Raw genomic sequence first — 21,052 nt, forward strand, 5'->3', positions numbered from 1 at the left:
CAGCCTGAACCTTTCCTGGCACAGCCTGAAACAATTTCATCTAGTCCTTACCCCCAAGAAGAGGCTGCCCTCTCCTCCCTCCAACCTTCCTTCAGGTAGCTGTAGAGAGCAATGAGGTCTCCCCTTGGCCTCCTCTTCTTCATACCAAAGAACCCCATCTCCCTTAGACATTCCTCATGGGTCATGTGCTCCAGACCATTCACCAGTCTCATTGCCCTTCTCTGGACATGATCTAGCACCAACATGTTCTTCCTGTAGTGAGGGACCCTGCTTGACAGGGTACTGGGCCATCAAATTTCAACTCTGCTATTACCTAGAGAGGTTGGACCAGATGATCCTTGCGGTCGCTCCCAGTCGCGGCTTCTGTGCATTTTAACACAATCTTGTCCTCAGTATGCCCATTCCCTCTACACCCACACAACCCTTCCCTTCTCTACCTCAGGAGTGCTTCAGTCCATTTTCAAGTAAGTTTTTCAGTCTAGTTTTATGATATCCTGAGAAAGCAGGCTGATGAACATGTGCCTCTTGAAAAGTTGACCGAGGGAACAGAAGTTCCTCTTTTTCTGAATTACACTTCTGTTACTTGCAGCTGTATCACAGAGCTCAAAGCTCTGGGCTACAGAGAAGCAACAGTGAAGAGAAACAAGAAGGATAAAAGGAAGATTGGACAAAAACTGTGATTTATGAAGATGAAGGTGGAATGAGGGAGCAGAGAAAAAACTCAGAGGACTGGTGTATGACTGCATCATGTTTTCCTGTCACTTACAGCATGCTTCTGTAAATCAAACCATCTACCAAAAGGAGGCTATGATTTAAAAGCTTCTTTACTATGTCAGTCTGTAGCTATTGAAATAATGTCTTCTACTTTAGTATAAAACTGAAGAGCTCTTTAGTTTCTCCTTTCTGCACTGTACAGAAGGACATACTAAGGGCAGGCAGGGTAAAAATAACACGTGGCTTTAGAGCTAATCAGCCAAGGTTCATGCATCTACAGAAGCTGGAGAGTTGCTCTCAAGTCAAACCTGAACCCTATTCCCTGTTACTGGCAGATGCAAGCTAGAATTTGTTGATGGCTAAGAGGTGAGCAGCACTACCTGCAGTGGAAAACAGAGTGAATTTTTGATAAAGCCTTCAAGGTCCAGGACCCTTAACATGCATACTCATAACAGTTATCAGCTGCCTTCAAATAACCAATAACACTTCTAACACTGGTATGTGAACTTTTGAAATGGATAAAGTCAACAAGCAGACCAAATACTCCTGATTAATTGTACAAGACTACAGTTGCAAATACAGTCACACAAATTAGAAAGACCAGCATTTAATCTCTGTCAAGCTCAGGAAGTTGAAGTGGGCCAACTCAAACAGGAAGTCTGGCATGAATTTCTGAATTGTCTCCTCCCATGAGCAACCACCACCTCCAGTATTCAAGCGTGCCCAGTAATAAACATAAGTCCACAGTAGCACAGATTCCACAGACAGTGACAAGCAGAGAGGGAAATCGGTTATGCTAGAGTGAAAACAAAACCACAAACCAAACAACCACCAAACACAGAGTATTATAGGGAACCAACATACAAAAAAGGAGACAAAGAATCACAGAATGGTCTGGTGTTAGAGGGAAGAGTTGGTTGGCGTGTGATCAGAAGTTCCAACAAGCTGATAATCACTGGGTTACTAAAGATAAGACCCGAGGGAAGCAGGGCTTGCAGGCATGTGCATGAGCAGTAGGGAAAGATGGCACGGAACAGATTCCAAAGTAAAGAAGTTTGGTTCTCCTTGGTTCAGAATTCTGGGATGCACTGGACACGTGCCACAGAATTCTGAACACACACAAGCTGAGAGCGTGGGCAGGTGAGTTGGAGCAGCACCAGTCTCACCACCATGATGGCGTGGCTCCTGGTGAGGACGCCTACCTTCCGAGGCAGCAGCTGACCGGCTCTGCTATCTACGCATCTCGGGAGCTCTGCTGGCCAGGGCGGTAGGGTGAGTATAACCTGCCCTTCAATCAACAGAGCTACTTGGGATTGTTTGTCACATCTTATTCAGCATGGTAATATCTCCCTATGGCTGTGGGAGGTGAGCTGTATGTAATGTGTATATACCTTTCTCACTATGGTTTTAGTGTTTAAGCTATAATAAAAGTATTGAAACTGTACCCAGAGCAGGGTACCCGTGTGTGAGAGCATTCCCTGGTCCTGAAGAACTCACTGGAACATCTGGGTTAGAAGCGTAGAATCAACCAGGCTGGAAAAGACCTCCAAGATCATCCAGTCCAACCTAGCACCCAGCCCTAGCCAGTCAACCAGATCATGGCACTAAGTGTCTCAGCCAGACTTTTCTTGAACACCTCCAGGGACAGCGACTCCACCACCTCCCTGGGCAGCCCATTCCAATGCCAATCACTCTCTCTGGGAAGAACTTCCTCCTAACATCCAGCCTATACTTCCCCTGGCACAACCTGAGACTGTGTCCCCTTGTTCTTTTGCTGGTTGTCTGGGAGAAGAGACCAACCCCCACCTGGCTACAACCTCCCATAAGGTAGTTGTAGACAGCAATGAGGTCACCCCTAAGCTTCCTCTTCTCCAGGCTAAACAACCCCAGCTCCCTCAGCCTCTCCTCATAGGATTTGTGCTCCAGGCCCCTCACCAGCTCTGTTGTCCTTCTCTGGACACGTTCCAGCACCTCAACATCTCTCTTGAATTGAGGGGCCCAGAACTGGACACAGGACTCAAGGTGTGGCCTGACCAGTGCTGAGTCCAGGGGCAGAATAACCTCCCTTTTCCTACTGGCCACACTGTTCCTGAGCCACGCCAGGATGCCATTGGCTCTCTTGGCTACCTGGGCACACTGCTGCCTCATCTTCAGCTTACTATCTACCAGTACCCCCAGGTCCCTTTCTGTCTGGCTGCTCTCCAGCCACTCTGTCCCCAGCCTGTAGCGCTACTTGGGGTTGTTGTGGCCAAAGTGCAGAACCCTGCACTTGGCCTTGTTAAATCTCATCCCATTGGCCTCTGCCCACCCATTCGGCCTGTCTAGGTCCCTCTGCAAGGCTCTCCTACCTTCCAACAGATCAACACCTGCTCCAACTTGGTGTCATCTGCTAACTTACTGATGCTGGAATCAATCCCCTCGTCCAGATCATCAATAAAGATATTGAACAGGATTGGGCCCAGCACTGATCCTTGGGGAACACCACTAGTGACTGGCTGCCAACTTTATGTGGAAGGGACCTTCAAAGGTCATCTAGTCCAACTTCCCTGCAGTAAAAAGGATATATAAACAAAGCTGGACTTAATTGGGAGATATTTAAATTTACCTTTATCATAGTATTTTTGTATTAAAAAAACCCAAAAGGTGACTAACACTCATCCCTTCTCCATGCCAATACATTGGCAAGAAGAGAAATAAATTTAGATGTCACTAAACATCAGGTGTGCTACAACTAAAATAGAAAGACTGAAGCGAACATCTGCTACAGCAACAGTTTGAGTGCAGTTGGAGATCTGCTTAGAGTGCAAATGGATCCTGATGCAAATTGCACGGTAACTGATCTCCAACGTCTAAAAGCAGCCCCTTAAGTCACTCGAAGCACTGCTCTATTCATGTGGTGTACAAAAGCTCCTCAATCTCAAGGCCAAGAACTACTTTCAATATTTTGTTTATACAGTGAAATGTTTAAAGAAACTTTCTCCCAGTGCATAGCAGAACAATATTGCAGCCTTTAAAAGTCAGAAGGCTTGCATCCTCCACATTGCACTGAAATTCTGCTTCTCTGGAGAAGGAAAAAGAAGATCTCAACCACAACTCCTTTAACACATATTCACATAGTCAGCCGAGGAATGCAAATTATTTCCTTTGAGGTTATTTGCTAAAAGGAAGATGCAGAGGTCACATATTGTTGACTCAGAATAGTGTAAATGCACTTGTAAGAGTTTACTGCTGTTGAATCCTAAAAGTCCAGCAAGTAATGGTGAGGAAATGGGGAGAACAGGTGTTCAGAGGTTACTCTGTGGACACAGCCTTAGCCTGGAAAGCTCTTCTCCTGCAGCCCATTTCACTGAAGCCAGTGACACTGTTCACTTCCAGGTTTGGAGAGCTAGACCTTTACACAATGAAAATGCCATTGAAGTATGGAAACCAGCACTGTTCAGGAACAAATAAAACACAAAACCACACACCACATTTGTGTCTCGTTATGTAGAGTTTTACCTCAGTTACACAAAATGCACCTATATGAGGGCCATAGATTTGGTGCTTTTAAAGCTGAATACTTGTTAAAATACTTGATAGTACATTCCCTCACTCTGCCCCATGACAAATTTACAGGGTTCACATTCTTCCATCAAGGAGGCTGAATTAGGCAGCAGCATTATGAAGCTGCCAAGAGGAGACGTTATTGCTCTCTGCAACTACCTGAAAGGAAGTTAGAGTAGGGCAGGGGTCAGACTCCTCTCTCTAGTGATAGAACAAGAGGAAATGGCCTGGAACTGTGACAGGGGAGGTTTAGATTGGACATATCAGAGAAACTATGTTCAAAGATTAAAAAACTATTACTGTTTAACCTATAGGACAGGCACATCCATTTAAAATGTACTGTGCTGCACTGCAAGCATCTGTACAAGCCAAAAGTTGCAATATGATGAAGTGTCTAATACAGCATTGGCATCCTCCTTCAAACTCCACAGGAAAGACTAGCCTCTTTCTCCCACTTTTCCTTAAGAGTAAATCTGAGCATCCTAGAAATAGACACTAAACACAGGGAAAGGAAGGAGTACAACAGGTAAAGAAGAACTGGGTATTTAAAAAAAATAAAAATCAAGAGAAGTCTCAGGCTTGAATCTCAATTATTTTGATCATATTCCAAACAGGTTTACTTAAAATATGATCCTGTCATTTGGCTTGAAGCAACAATCTTCTGCTCGATCTCCTTGATTAAAAAACAAACCCAAGTGCAGCCAACCTCAGCATGACTTTCATTCAGAAGTTTCCATATTAGCATGATTCATGGCAGGTTGTCAGCCCATTTTTGCTAGACTGCAATTCTAAGGAGTCATTTGTATCACTTGGGAAACAGGATTTTAGTATACTTGCTAACCCTACTACACTACCTCACAACAAAACCACACACCACCTAAAAAAAACAAATTGGACACCCCCCACCCCAAAAATCAACCAACCAACACACCTCAAAAACAACTAAACCAAAAGAAAATCCCAACACCCAGAAAACTAAAACATAAAACTAACCCAATGGCAAGACACACACATGGAAAGACCCTCCAAAACCAACCAACACAAACAGCCCAGTAGAAGCACCTTCTAACAAAGAAATTTGAACCAGGGCAATCTAATGTATGGGAAGCAAGTTATCTAAGGCATGCTCCACTCCATGCCACACCCTTGCTACTCCCAAAATGCCAGGAACAGCCTTTCCTGGCTCCCTACATTTCAAAAGTGCACAGCAGGTTAGCAGATACAATGATATGAGGATGTGCCTAAGATTTCTTTTGTGTAGAAAGTTATTGTTTTGCATCTGCTTATCACAAACATTCTCTAGCTTACACTAACAATGACTTGGAAATAGGAGATGACATTCAGTTTTTAAGGGCTAGTTTCACGTTCCTCAAGTATAAAAGGATACTACAGGATCACACTCAGCTAGCAAACCCCTAGAAAGAAATGTGAAAGTTTAAGGTCCCTAACAGGAAAATTAATTCTGGCAGGCTGGGGCCAGAAACCAAACTTATCTAAATCTTGGAACCAGTTACATATTGCTTGGACACACTCGGTCAGATCTGCAACTTGGCTTGCTTGAGCAATGTCAGCATAGCAGCATTGACATTTCAGATAAATATGAAAAATGTAATGAACAGACACAGTAGTAAATAAACCACCTCACCTATCCTCTTCATTGGAGAGTCCACAGTTCTGCAGTCTCGAGAGGGCTAAACGAAAAAACTGCTCTAGAAAGTAAACACAAAGAAGATTGATGAAAATGTTCACTGCTGCTTTCCAATATAAAAGCAACCATCCCATCTTGAGTTCCAGGCAGTAGTTTTTAAGTGCTGTGCATTAAAAACTCAGAATAAGAAACTTTGTAATCTAGGGCCCCAGGTCAAACAATGATGCTAAAGAAATTCACATTTATTAGAGCTCTTCTCTGAGAAGCTTTTCCTGCCCTAACACTCCCCCCAACACTTTGCTGTCAGAAAAGAGTATAGCATTTGCATTGAAACTCCCCAATGATAATAAACATCTTAGGCACAGTTTAAAAGCACCAGAAAATCTCCCACGACCTGCATCCTACTTGACTTTGGTTTTCCTTCTATCCACCTTCAACTGAAACAGAAGGAGCCTTGAACCAAGAGGAGAAGCCACATAGTCAGGGACAGTAACGTGACATACCTTGAAAGACATCCAACCGGACTGTGCCCATTGGCAAAAGGCTTTGTGGGCAGAAGTCTGGTGCACACTCAGAGTGCCTTTGAGAAGAGTCCACAACTCAAAGTACTTTTCCTCATTACAAGCCCAAAAGCTATAGGAAAATGCACGATCCTTGTTATGCTAATGAAGAGCTAATCAAGAGTCTGAAGTTCAGCTCCACAGGGTACTAAGAAGGTGCATTGTTCAGTGTTAAAAAAAACCAAAACCCTGAGACTTGAGATTTTACAGCCCTCCCTAACAGGGCAACTGAGACCCTTAAGGTCTCTGTCCCTGTTTATTGTGCCCTGACTAAAAGCAGGAGGTATGAGTAGGCAAAAACTTCAAAGAGGTACAGCAGCCATGTAACTGCAGAAGTCTCTCACTGCAGCCCTCGTGACACAATTTTCCTTTAACTGGACCAGCTTCTCACACCAGAGGAAATTTTGCTGGTGTAACTGTCCCAACCTGGTGGCTTCTGCTTCAGCAGGACACTGGATCCCATTCTGCTTAGACATGCTGTTCATGCTTCATCACATTGACCCAAATATTACTTCACCTAGCAAAGCACTAGCTAAGTATCTTTAGCACTGTATGGACCATGGACAGACGAAAGGGAGATCAATAAGCTCCAGTGTTCCTCACTCCCAACTTTTTGAAGCTCCTCTACTAAGAGATGCAAGTCCAACAGGAAGGTCCCAGGACAAAAGGACTAAATTCATAGATTCATAGAATTATTTGGGCTGGAAGGGACCTTAAAGATCAGCTAGTTCCAAGACCCCTCCTATGGGCAGAGACACTCACCACTAGACCAGATTGCTCAAGGCCTCATCCAACCTGGCCTTGAATACTTACAGAGAGGAGGTACAACCTCCCTGGGCAATCTGTTCCAGTGTCTCACCACCCTCACTATAAGAATTCCATTCTAATCTCCAATCTAAATCTACTCTCCTCAAACTTCAATCCATTCCCTCTCATCCTATCACTATAAGCCCTTGTAAAAGTCCCTCCTGAGCTTTCCTGTAGGTCCCTTTCAGGTACTGGAAGGCTACTATAAGGTCTCCTCAAATCTTACTCTTCTACAGATTGAACAGACCAGACTCCCTTAGCCTGCCCCCATAGGTGAGGTGCTCCAGTCCTCTAATCATCTTCGTGGCACTCCTGTGGACCCACTCCATTACTAGATACTCCTAGAAGGATTGACATCACTGAACAGGAAAGACTAAGGCCAGAGATTAAGGTGGCTTTACACATCATTTAGATATTTGGTTTGGGGTTTTGTTTGTTTGTTTTAAAAGAAGGGAGCATGGGGAACACAAACCTGCTCTCTTTATTCCGTAAGGTAGTTCAAACTTATCACTCCCGTGGAACTCCGCCACTCTGATAAAATCATTGGCACACAGGAACGGGTATATTTTGTCAGAACTAAGAAAGGGAAAAGAAGAAGTTTCAAAAAATCCACATAATACATTTGAGTAAGCCTACAGCTCACACAACTAATTTTACTAAAGCCTTCTTTATTTTACTTCAAGTATCAGCCACTTTTAAAAGAAGAAAATTCATGAATGCAAGGAAAGAAAGCAGCTGTCAAAAGGGGAAGACTGAGAAATGGAAAATACATGCAGGGAGTAAGATCAGATGATCTCCTTGCTAGTATAGCTTACACAATCATTAAAACCATGTCTGAAAGCTTATACTATAAAACAGCATATTGAAAGAGAATAGGTAACCCAGGAAGAGAATTAATAACATCAGGTTTGAAAAGTACATAACAGAGTCAGCAAGCAAAATTAAGAGTTCTTACTACTTACAGCAGTTTAATAAATAACAGGTTTGAATCAAGGCATTTTAACTGAAAAATATCATATCCTGAAGCCATCAACTTGTTTGAGCTGTCTTCCTATTCCAAACAGTGTTTTATGACTGTGCATCAAGTAATATGGAGCAATAAGGGTATAGTCATACAGCAAGAAAAGTACAGTGTTCTCGCATCTGCATTACACCTATCTCGTGGTTTTCTTTTACTCTGGGCTAGTTCTAGCAGGTTCTTACAGATTCAAGACCCCTTAGTGTCACAGCACATTGGGTGTGGCCCTGCAATGCATCTTCTGGCTTAGCCAGAAGTCAGATGTCTGATAGGAGCCCAGGGCCACCCATAGATTAGAACATGAGGAACACAAGGAGGCTTCTCTCAAAAGCACATTCCTCCTGCAAACTAGAACATGACAATACCATACTCTGTCAAGAAAGCATGAGTCACTTCTTTCTTCAAAAGACAGTAACACAAAGCCTATCTCATAGCAGAGAGGGGACCCTTACTACCCTATTTGCCATGTCAAGCCAAATAAATGAACAGTAAACCATATCCTGTCCCCACTACCACACCCTTGGCTTCATCTAGGAGTGAAGTGGGCACCCACTCCCTGAACTGATTGACTTTGCAGCAATCCTGCATCCCAGATCTTAAAATGTTAACATAGAAGTATACAACCACAGTGGGAAAAAAATTTCTAGTTTTGATCATAAATCCCCACATGACCTATTTCTCCATTATGAATATTAGCAACTGTTAAAAAAAATCCTCCCCCTCAGTTTCACAAATCAAGTGCCTCATTCTTTAAGCTCTACATAGTCAGATGATGCTAACAGTAGGAAAGAGGAGAGGAAAAAAGGAGTGAAAAAACACCCCACAAACCTAAATAATGAAACACCACAGGCCAGGCCACACACCAAGAACTGGGCCACAGGTTAACTAAATAAGATCAGCTAACTTTGAGACATCGTGCCAACCACCCATATGAAATTTAATAACTTGCCTTGCTGTTCAGAAGCAGCTGGTAAGTTTAGACACAATAAATAATTTACCTACTGCATAGAGATTCTTAATTCTACCTCTCGTAGCTCTGGTTCTTTTCATAAACAATTCTGCCAGGTCAGAAATCCTTTCAGCTTCCCCAGGCTATTACCAAAGTGCACAGGCCAGGTCTTCATCTCAAAGACTACAGGACTACTTTGTGCAGAACAAACTTGTTCTTTAAAATAGTAATAGCAATTAATTAAAGCTATATTCTCTTGTACACTAAAAGGACCAAGGGGAAAAAAAACAAACAAACCCCCCAAAAACCAGGAAACAAATAAACAGCAAACACCTAACAGCAGCAACGGTGTCTTTGCTCAGAGCTTTAACATTCCTTCAGCCAAGACTTGGTTTAAACATCTTCTCAAGCTTTCTCAGGGCCATAATCTGTTATAACATCCTGGTAAAACACAAAGCCAATGATAAAGCCCTTCTGGTTTTGTAGCACTTCCTTGATCTCTTATTTAAGACTTGTGCTTCTAAGAACAAAAAACTCCCGGTATTTCCTCACAAAACCTCTAGGATGCATTTTTCTGACCAGATGCCTCCTTTGTTTTGGGCCGAACCTCTATCTTCATCTAACTGCTTCTTTATAAGGGAAGCTTCCTATGAGCACCTTAAAGTTAAAGACACCTATACACAGTTCAACAACACCATCAAAGGAAGAAAAACATGACTAATCCCAAATGTCATCAAACTTTCATTGAATGGAGAAGAATCTTATATCATCACAGATTTTTGCACATTTCCTAGTCCTCTTTCCAAATAAAATTAAGACTTTTTCAAAAGTTCTCTGATCTCTGATTACTACAGAAATTCTTAGCTACCAAAAAAACCTTAAAGTTCAGGTTAATACTAGCAGAGTGACTGAGCTTCAGTCTTGGACAAGAAGGTTTCTTCTACAGGAAATGTGTGAGAAAAAAAAAGCTTAAATTCAATCAAGAAAATGCTTACACTGTTACTAGAATATCTGCACAGGGAATATTTATTTGGTACGTACACCAGGATGTTGAGCTAGATGTCTGGTATTGCTCAGATGCTAATCAGGGGAAAGCTAAACAATTTGTGTTGCCACAACTGAGAAAAGCAGCAACAAACCCAAGGCCAAAAGCTGTACTTCCAGAGATGAATCAAAACGTGGAAATAACAATGGGCTATTTACATATTTTGGACTGACATAACAGCCTTTCCTTCCCCCTCTCCCCACAGAAGACTCACCCCAGTAAAGATTCAAATGCTGGTTTCAGAAGACAAGTATCCAGTGCATTCCTTCTCTCCACTGCTGTAGGTGGCAACCTGCAAAAGACGAATTTCAAAGAAATCACAAGGAGAGGAATGCACAGGGAGCAACAAGGCAGTAAAATCTGGACAAGCCAAATTAGTAAAAGTTGACTACTGAGTTAGCATCACACCAGATTTTCATGATGCCTCTGTCTGCGTGATAAAGATGTATCCTTCTTAGTGTGGTACAATTTCTTTTACTTATAAATGGTTTTATCTTGTGGTGCTGCTCCGAGGTTTCTGTGACCTCCTCTTGCTCAGCAGCTATCAAAGCAGTCATATCCCCAGATGAAATCTCAGGACCAGCTGCAGAGAAGCAGGACATCTGGGCTGAATCGTCCCTGTGGCCATACTAAGTAGCATCAACTGCCCTCCTCAGAACAGAGGGATGTCTTGTTTGGAGAAGATAGTTCAAGGAAAATTACATTCTTTTGGATAGGTCACTCCCTTCTAATAAAGCTAGAACTTACACATTTCAGCACATTCCCACCTCAATGATTTAGCCCAATTAATAGCAAATACAAAGCCCAGAAGGGAGGGTAAAGTTCAGCGTGCACAATGTGTGCGCCTGGGCTGCACTAAGAACAGAAGGATGAAACCACCACATTAGAACCACAAACCCAACAGACCATTAAGGTTAATTGCTTTTGGTAACCTCAAGTTGTCACATGAATACTGACACTGAGAAAGCATCCTGTGAAATGGATCAGCTGTCCAGCTGCCTGCTTTCCAGCATCAGCCTCACAGCTGGCATTTTGCAGATAGCTTCAGAGAGAACAGAAGCCTGCTTTTAGGTTTTAGCATAGGCACTCGTTAGTCCCAGAAACCCAACTGCAGGCATTTACTAGCACAAGATCTGCTTAATATACACATGTGCCTATCACAAGTGAGCCTCACCTCTGATTTATTAAATATTAAGCACAAAAGTTGCCCTCATCTCCCTGCTATTTTTAATCAATAGTAACTCAGAATTGCAGAAATTTGGAAGTTGTAAGCAAACATCCTTCCAACAATTCACTGCTTGCTACAGACAGTCACTGTAAGTGGCCATAAAATATTCACCAAGTACTGGAAACATGACATGGACAAAATCCTTTCTGCCAGACGTCTTACAGTTGTGTTCATAACAGAAACAGACAATAGACACACCTGTACAATAACCAAATGAACAGGGAGCCTGCAGACAAAGGCTACAGATTTTAGTCTCAATCCCTCCCACCTGCCCAAAAATCAACCAGTCCCCACCCCATCACAGACACTCGATTACTGAACTTACTGGGTAACTCCACTAGACTCATAGGAAGGAGGAGCCCTCACAGAGGAAGTCTGTCCATAAAAGCTAATCCTGCAAAAAGGGAAATGTCACAACACTGTGGTTTGCTATAAATAGAAACCACAACAGAAAGTAATTTGTATTAATTGTATGCTATAAACAAGACCAATAGGGGCACATCAATCACTGCTTCTAAAAGCTATCACTATCTTCATAACACAAACATAACCATCAGTCCTAGGGACAGCTGTGCAAAAGCCAAAGGAAACTCAACCCTGAATTTTGGGTCCCAAACCACCTGTCCCATGCAGCCTGGATACAGTGAAGGCTCACTTCCCACAAGATCACCACTGGGACTCAACAAATTTCAGCCTTTCAAAAGCTGCCCACTACATCTGCAGTTATTGCAATGTGTGGGTTAGCTCTCTCCCATGCCATTTATCAGACATCTAAAGAACAGGCCAACACTAAGCACACACAGAGTGGAAGGAGATATGGACACATGACACACAAATGAGAGGTTGGAAGGACTCTCTGAAGATGATCTAGTCCAATCCCCATGCTAGAGCAGGATCACTCAAAATAAATCACACAGGAAAGCATTCAGGTGGGTTTGGAATGCCTCCAGAGGCAGACTTCACGACCTCTCTGGGCAGCCTGTTCCAGTGCTCCACCACCCTCAAAATGAAGATTTTTTTTTCCCCTTATGTATCTGTGGAATTTCCTGTACTACAGCTTGCATTTGTTGCCTCTTGTCCTGTCACTGGACACCACTGAGAAGAGCCTGGCTCCATCCACCCCAGCTCTCTCAGCCTTTCCTCATAAGGTATGTGTTCCAATCCCCTCATCATCTTAGCGGCTCTCTGTTGGACTCTCCTCAGTAGTTCCTTGTCCTTCTTGAACTGGACACAAAACTCAGAGGGGCTCCCTACCTCTGAGGTCCTGAGCTCTCCATACAACCAGGCTCAAACTGACTACAAGGTTTAGAAGTGACACGAGGTAAGTAGCGACAGAACAATCACGTTCATTCCCTCACACTACAACAAAACCCAACAACTTCATACACAAAACAAACACAGAGCAGTAATCATTTCTGTTGACAACTATTAAATTGCTATTCAGTAACATGGGTGTGTGATTACAAGCAAACAAATCTTCACTATACCAGTAGAGGTTGTTTCTCCACAGATTTCCATGCAGTATACCATACATAACAGCAGCAGCCAGGATAAAACACAGAAGAATTCGTTTCATGACTGGTAGACCTGAAATGTAAGAAAAACAACCAAGACATTTAAATCCAAGTTATACTGCTAAGGTGAACTTTTATAAAGCAAACTGAAACCTACAAAAGGAAATTTTCATTATTACTGCTGCTCTCCACTACCACCGATTTGCCAGGGAGGTCACTCCTCTTTGATGTCTCTAAGTCCCCTCTGACAGGAACTTAATGCTGCTTTGCACCTACCACACATGCATGCTTGGCACAGAAGCATTGAGAAAACCTCACTCTAGGTTGTCCCTAAGGATGCAGGAGGAAGATGAGCTCTTACAGAAGCACTCTGTCCTCAAAGAAATCAGCCTCTTGTGTCAGAAGTTGGCACTTATCTTTCTTGTGCTTCCATCAGTTTCCAAGGGTAAATAAACACCATCACCTCACAGGAGGTAGATTTATGATGAAGCAGAAGAGGGTATCAGCTGCTCAAATTCTTTTTGGCCTTTTAAAGATCACTGAATGCTCTGGTTTTGGACATTGAAAGCTGCACTGAAGCTGTCTGCTTATGCTCTCATACCCTACAGTCTCTAGCTCCTGACACATTCCAGATTTTGTTGCTCAAAGTGACAGAAAAATTCTATTTTTGCATATCACAAAGTAAAGAGGAGAAGTTAGGACTCAATCTGTGAAACTTATTCAATTATGGAGAAACAGCTAAGGAAGTGTTAGCTTCTTAACAGATTTTTCATTTCACTGCATGGTCTAATAAAAGAAAACCAGAAAAACATCAGAAGCTCATGTATCTGGCAAGACACTCTGGGGGAAAAGCAGGCTCTGCAATGCCCACGTCTAACACACTGAGCTGCCCTTTCAGCAGCTATGAATGAGCTGTTGTTGCTTCATTTTGTGAAAGTCCAAAATAGCCATTCTGGCCAGAAGCTACGGTAGAAATATGCTCAAAAGCTGTTATCATTCCATTCTTTTCTCCCCTTATTACAGAAAACAGGTTCAATGCACACAATGCATAAATATCTACTTGCATGTCTTAAACTGAAGGTAACAAACGGCTGGCCAGAAATGCTGATTGATTTTCCAAGCCTTCAGCTTTATAGGTTTTTGGTTGCTAGTTTTTTCATCTCTTTGCTTTTGTTGTTGCTCTTTGTTTGATTGTTGGGGGAGGGGGGGAAGTTCTTTTTTTTTTTTTTAATTCCCTGTTGCTTAGAATATTTAGGAGTTGCTGTTAATTTAAGCCTGTATCAAACCATTCTAAAGCAATAAAAAGTCAAGGCAGATAGAATCCAAGTGATTTACAGCAATATTCTTTATGCCAGTACATCTGAACAGCATGCCTTCTACTAGAGGCTACAAAACTACCACAGAGATCTGCACTTTGTTACTAGAAATGGAGAAACAAAACTACTGTCCCTCACAAAGCTTCACCCTGAAAAAATAACACTGAACTGTTACAAGGACTTGAGCACAAGCCACTACTACTTCCTTATTTCCCCTCCCCCCACATCCTTCATAGGAATTTAATTGCAGAGTAAAACGTGGGGTTTCATAACAGTACCTACTAGTAACAGAACCATGCAACCATCAAGCTATATTCTATCAACCTTAACCATATCCTCCAGCCTGTTCTGCAGTGACATGGACGAAACAGTCCCAGGCTGCAGCTGTTTCAATTTCAAACTTTCATCCCTCTTTAGGAATTAACACTGCTTTTCCTCACAGCTCCAACTGTCCTTGAAGGGTCACTGCAGACTTTTGACAGTCACTCTAAACTTCTAGAGCAAACTCCACATTTTTGCCATAATTTTTTTAAATGTTATTTTCCTAAAACTGAAACAAGAAGAAAATTCATCTGCTGGCTTTAGTCAAGTGTCATGGACAGCACCTGGCTCAGCATCTTGAGTGCCATCACATGGCATGTACTGGTGATCAGGCCCAGTCAAAAAGCAGGTCCTGCTTGACTAACCTGATCTTTTTCCATGACAAGGTGACTCGTGCTTAGTGGATAAGGGAAAGTCTGTGGATGTTTTCCACCTGGACTTTAGTAAAGCCTTTAACACTGTGTCCCACAGCATTCCCCCAGAGAAACTGACTGCTCACAGCTTGGATATGTGGACACTTTGTTGAGCTAAAAACCTGCTGGACGGCCAGGCCCAAAAGTTGTGGTTAGAGTTAAATGCAGTTGTCAGACGGTCACAAGTAGCGCTCCCCAAGGCTTAGTACTGAGGCCAGATCTCATTAACATCATTATCAGTGATCTTGACAAGGGGATTAAGTGCACCCTCAGTATATTTGCAGATGACACCAAGCTGGAGGGGAATGTTGATCTGCCTGAAGGTAGGTAGGCTCTGTAGGGGAATCTGGACAGGCTGGATTGATGAGCTGAGGTCAATTTCACAAGGTTCAACAATGCCAAGTGTCAGGTCCTGCACTTTGGTCACAACCACCCCACGAAACACTCCAGGCCTGGGGCAGTGACAGGAAAGCTGCCCAGCAGAGAAAGATCTGGGGGTGCTGGTCAACAGCCATGTGAACATGAGCCAGCAGTGTGCTCAGGTGGCCAAGAAGGCCAACGGCATGGATCAGAACAACGTGGGCAGCAGGAGCAGGCAAATCATCATGCCCCTCTACTCAGCACTGGTGAGGTGGCACCTCAAATACTGTCTTCTGTTTTGGGTCACTCACAACCAGAAGGAAATCAAGTTGCTTGAGCATGTCCAAAGACTGACAACAAAGATCATGAAAGGCCTTGAGCACAAACCTTATGAAAAAAAGCTGAGGAAAGTGGGTTTGTTTAGCCTGGAGAAAAGGAGGCTCAGAGAAGACCTTACTGCTCTCTACAACTACCTGAAAGGAGGTTATAGTGAAGTGCAGGTTGGTCTTTTCTCCCAAGTAACCAGAGGCAGGACAAGAGAAAATAACCTCAAGCTCCACAAGGACTGGTTTAGATTACATATTAAAAGAAATGTTCTTCATCAAAAGAGTGATCAAGCATTTGAACAGGCTACCCAGGGAAGTGGTTGAGTCAGCATCCTTGGAGGCATTTAACAGATATGTTAAGTGCTGACAATTAGTGGTGAGTTAGTGGTGGACTTGGCAGTGCTACATTAACAGTTGGGCTCAATGATCTTAAAACTCTTTTCCAACCTAATCGATTCTATGATTTACTTGAAAAAGATACTGCACCTTTTCTTTTTAAAATTTCATTGTATTTGCTTTGAAAAAGTTTGCTGAAATATCCCTCTCAAGTGGAAGTCAACTGTTTACTTTCTCCTCCCTAATTCAATCAGTGCGAACTGCAGTTAAACAACAGAACATAATGAAGCAAGCTCTTCAGATCAAGCTACTAAATTAACAACTGATTAAATTGCTAATTTTGCTGACTGCAATGCAAGAGACCTTGCTGAAGTTAGGCCAAGCTGCTAATCAGAGAAAAGATGAGGCAAGGCTGGCCATAAACGATGATATTTTTGCTTTTAAAAGGTAACAGTATTCACAACAGAGAAAACAAAAAAGGACTGTTTTGTTTGTAAAGTGTTTACAAAAATATGCACACAGAAAGATATGAAAATATCATTAAAACTGGAGAACAGAAATCAACCTCGTTCTTCAAACAGGCTGACAAGAAATCTTGCAGCATCTTATGTTGGACATTTGGCTTGGCACGGACATGAGAATGTAGCATCATTACAGATGTATCTAACTCAGCTCTTCAGAACAAAACATGGTATCTTCTCACTATCCCACCCACCAGTGCCTGGCTTCATTCAGTGCTGTGAAGAGAAAGTTCTGTAATCAAGAAAGATGGTCTTTATAGTGGAGACTTTCTTAACCTGGTTTAGTATATAGAACCATGTTCACAGGAGAAATTATTCTAGGCGTATTCTTGATGCAGACAGCATTTCCCTTCTTATTCTGAAACAGCTGAGTGTTACAGAAAGTCAAAAGGAAAACAAACTCCTCTTGTGCAAATATCATACTAGAAAATTCCCAGAGATACACAAGAAAGTAGGCAATTGAAAAGACAAAGGTCAGACGTAAAATGACAGTTCCATTCCAGCTTCTTTATCAAAACACAAAACTCAGCATCTTGATGTAAACCCATTAACCTGAGGAGGTCATTGTGCCCTTAGGTCAAGGTCAGTCAGTTAAGTGGAACAAGACAAAGCTGAAACTCAATTATTCAATCCCCTCCTCTTTCTAAAACCCCTATAGTGACCCACACAAAGAAAGAGGTGAGGCACATCGCATGGCAACACCAGATGTTCATGGTGTTAGCTGGCAGCAGGATGCATAAAAGATTGATGAGTATTTTTAAATAAGAATCTAAGCTAACTTCCACTGTTCGACTTCCCAGTGCCTACAGAGGCAGAGCTACCACCACAGAAGCAAACAAGATGGAGTCTTACAGTATTAAGAGATCAGTCTGCATCTGCTATGAACAGATTGGTCCACTCCAGCTCACACCAACTCACCTTATATACCACATCTGGTTATATGACAAATTAGAGAAGACCAGAGACTAATCTATTCTTCCCTCAGAAGCTATGGAGAACCAACAGCCTTGTCAGAGCTGCATCTTTACTCACAGTTAATTTCTGTTCTGCTACCTCAGTAAGAGTGGTATCTGATAGGAGCCACTCTCTCATATCCTCTGCTTATCTTTCAACTTATATATGCAGTTAATTCAGCTGTGCCACAGAATAATCATGAAGGAAACTGCAGCTGTTGGGACTGGGTAATCACAGGACCACACCATGATAACCTTTTTGTGTAACATTTGTAAGCCTTCCTTTTGCTTTCTTGCTTAAAATCAGGTTGCTGGTAAGACACAGTAGGAGGCTCTTCCATTTGTTCTACTTACTTTGTAAGGCACCTTTGACTATTACTGAAGTAACCAGTAAGTATTTACACCCAAGAACTGGTAAACACTACTCATCTTATAACAATCTTAGCTCCATACCCAATCATGTGGCAGTTTATCTTCTTGCTGCTGCAACAGCCAGCAGGAAAGCTTCAGCTCAGTCAGACATCAAATTCCTAGCCCTTCTAGTTGTGGGGGAGGAAGGGAAGCAAGCTTGAAAATGTGCTTTGAGCAGACCTTAAAATTAAAGTGACAGCAGAAGAAGTACATAAACACCTACTAAAAAGTTTTAAAAGAAACATCAGGATTTTTTTAATGTAGTCAGTATTTTGAGGGTTTGCTTGTGATCACCAGTCCTGCAGCACTGCGTCCTTCTGGTCAAGATATAGTGCATGCCTGGTGGAACAACCGTGCAGCAAAAAGACAACCGAGGAGTTTTCTCATGTCATCGTCTCAAAACTAAGCACAGTATGGCACACATCTATATTTCTTCTGACAAATCTGCACACTATTAATCATTAATCCTTCCAGATCTTGATCTAAGTACATGTACAGTTCATTAATTCTCCATCTTTTGACAAAGGAAAAGCTGTAGCAGACAAAACCAGCCCTGCAGCAGTCTTCAAAGTTCTGAATTAGTCTAGTGCCTTCCCCCTCACACACTCCTACATTTCAAATGATCCTTTTGATTTTAGTTTCAGAAGAAAGGGAAGTCCTCAGAAATATTAACTTTAAATAGGAAGGTATATACATTGGATTATCCTAGAAAATTGCCCTTGAATGCAAACTACATTTCTAACTCCAGCAGCAATGACCTCGTTTCGAAGTGGTAAGCTACTTCATCAGAAAAAAATCTCTGACAACTGGGAAAAAAGGATAGTATTTTTTTCCCTAGAGACAGCTTCTCTTTATTAAGGAAGGTTTATTCTGTTTCCTCAAAGCATTTCCCCTTACTCTTACTGCAGAAGACTTGAAAAGACACATGCACTTGCAGGCCCACACGACAAGTCGCATCCTGGGCTGCATCAAAAGAATGTGGTTGGCAGGCTGAGAGAGGTGATTCCGCTGCTCTACTCGGCTCAAACCTCACTTGGAGTACTGTGTCCAGCTATGGGATCCCTAACACCAGAGAGAAACAGACCTGATGGAGTGCTCCAAAGGAGGGCCACAAAAATGACCAAAGGGCTGGAGGACCTCTCCTACAAAGACAGGCTGGGAGAGCCGAGGTTGTTGAGCCCAGAGTAAAGAAGGTTCCCATGAGACTTTACAGCTGCATTTCAATATCTGAGGGAGATCCATGGGAAAGCTGGAAAGGGATTGCATAGAAGAGCTTGTAGCAATGGGATGAGGCAATGGTTATAAACTGGAGTAAGGTAGATTTAGATTGGACATAAGGTGGAAATTCCTTGAAATGACAGCAGTGAAATATTGAAACAGGTTGCCCAGGGATGCAGTTGAGGCCCCATTCTTAAGAGACATTCAAGACCAGACTTGTCGAGGTCAGGAGCAGCCTGATCTAGCTGGAGGTGGGTCTGTTGACTGAAACAGAGTTGGACATGATGAACCTTGAGGGTCCCTTCCAATCCAATGCAATCTGTGAAACAAGACAGTCTTTTCACCAAGTACTCAACAGCAAGCAACTGTTCAGTAGGTATAGTATTACAGAGGTAGTAATGTTCAATATTCTTTACCAGCTACAGTCAGAAATGTAGTCTCTGCTGACATTAATCTGCTGGGGAGAGATGTAGACTACAGATGTGCCCACCTTTGACCTTTTCTCCCTTTCATCACCATGGTAATGGTGAAGCTTCCATACCTCAAGAGACAGCAACACAAAAATCATCCATTTGTGGATAATTTTTTACTGTTTTGTTCTACTTTTGTCTTAAGTACAGACACCAGCATCTTGCTCTTTACCAGAACATGAGTGTCAGCTGGGTCAAGCAAGAAGGAAAAGCAACTTAATCAGTATTTTTCATTGACAATCACCATCTCATCTTGCTTCTGGCCAAAGTCTTCCAAATCTCTGCATTACTTTCACTCTTGTGTGACTGCAGTGCTACCAATAAGCTCAAACTCTAAGAATCTAAGTCCACTCAAATTCACTGTATTTGTGTAATCATCATTCACCTCCACAGGCCAGCTAGAAGAGGGAAGTTAGCTCCCTTTCAGAAAGCTGCAAGCCCAGGAGAAAACACAGTTTATCTCTGTATCTTGAGCATAACAGACAATGCAGCACCTGCACCCCTCCAACCCCTCATTCTTCTCTCACCTCATTTCTATTACCACTTTAAATGCAAGAAATCAGGTATGGTGGCCTGTTCCAGTCAAACCTAAGCTCTCTAACATTTCAGGCAAGATCTTAAAAACATAAGCTTGTAACCCTTCAGGAAGACATGCCATTAGTACAGAGAGTTTGGCAAAAGCTGAAAAAAGCCTGCAGGTCCTGACTTACTTTTACAGTCTTATCACCACACCAATGCTCTCTTGTTCTTATCTGCTTCTTATCTAGCACAGTATCATTTGGTCCGTGGTCTAAGTTCCTTGACCACTCCTCTTACCCACCTCTGCCTGAGTGCTCAGGAACTTCTACAAGTACCCCACAGTAGGGGCAGGACCAGAAAAGAGAAAATCCAGAGTAAGAGAAAAAAAAAATCATAGAATGGTAGAGTTGGAAGAGACCTCTAGAGATCATCCAGTCCAACTCTCTAGTATATCTCTGGTCTCTCTCGAACTCAGAAGCCCAGAACAGGACACAGTATTCCAGATGTGGTCTCACAAGGGCAGAGTAGAGGGTGAAGCTACTTTGCATGTACTCAAGATTGTTTCCTGGACAGCAGGATGACACAAGTATAAGCCTAGGTCAAGTTACTACAAGCTTTTTAAAACTTACTGATGCACTTCAAGTTGCAAAAACCTACTGTGACCCTGGTCTCAGAGGTGCCACTACTGATGTGGTTTCCCAGCGAGATCACTTTTGGGCCTATCAATGCAAAAGTTCATGTCATTTATACTGACACCAAATACTAGTTCCACAGATGACAAACAGGAGTACAAAGCATCAGCCAGTGCATCCTGCCAAAACAACATGAGGAGCAAAACGTAGTGGAGCACATGCATTAGCTA

The 21,052-nt window shown here is 42.6% G+C and overlaps 1 protein-coding gene across 8 annotated transcripts in view; it reads right to left on the reverse strand.

The window, feature by feature from the left end:
- Nucleotides 1-21,052, reverse strand: part of ST3GAL6 (ST3 beta-galactoside alpha-2,3-sialyltransferase 6) — a 52,730-nt gene that overhangs the window by 18,999 nt on the left and 12,679 nt on the right. For 7 of the 8 annotated variants that reach the window (XM_064143209.1, XM_064143211.1, XM_064143210.1 and 4 more), the window contains 5 exons: nucleotides 13,000-13,099; nucleotides 11,838-11,906; nucleotides 10,499-10,576; nucleotides 7,745-7,848; nucleotides 5,903-5,966 (listed from right to left, as the gene is read on the reverse strand). In XM_064143209.1, the coding sequence (XP_063999279.1) occupies nucleotides 5,903-5,966; nucleotides 7,745-7,848; nucleotides 10,499-10,576; nucleotides 11,838-11,906; nucleotides 13,000-13,088 (404 nt within the window). In that variant the 5' untranslated portion in view covers nucleotides 13,089-13,099. The remainder of the gene's footprint in view (nucleotides 1-5,902; nucleotides 5,967-7,744; nucleotides 7,849-10,498; nucleotides 10,577-11,837; nucleotides 11,907-12,999; nucleotides 13,100-21,052) is intronic. The other variant, XM_064143212.1, reaches the window with a different exon arrangement.

This window comes from Pogoniulus pusillus, chromosome 5 (assembly GCF_015220805.1).
Source record: "Pogoniulus pusillus isolate bPogPus1 chromosome 5, bPogPus1.pri, whole genome shotgun sequence".
Classification (NCBI taxonomy): Eukaryota; Metazoa; Chordata; class Aves; order Piciformes; family Lybiidae; genus Pogoniulus; species Pogoniulus pusillus.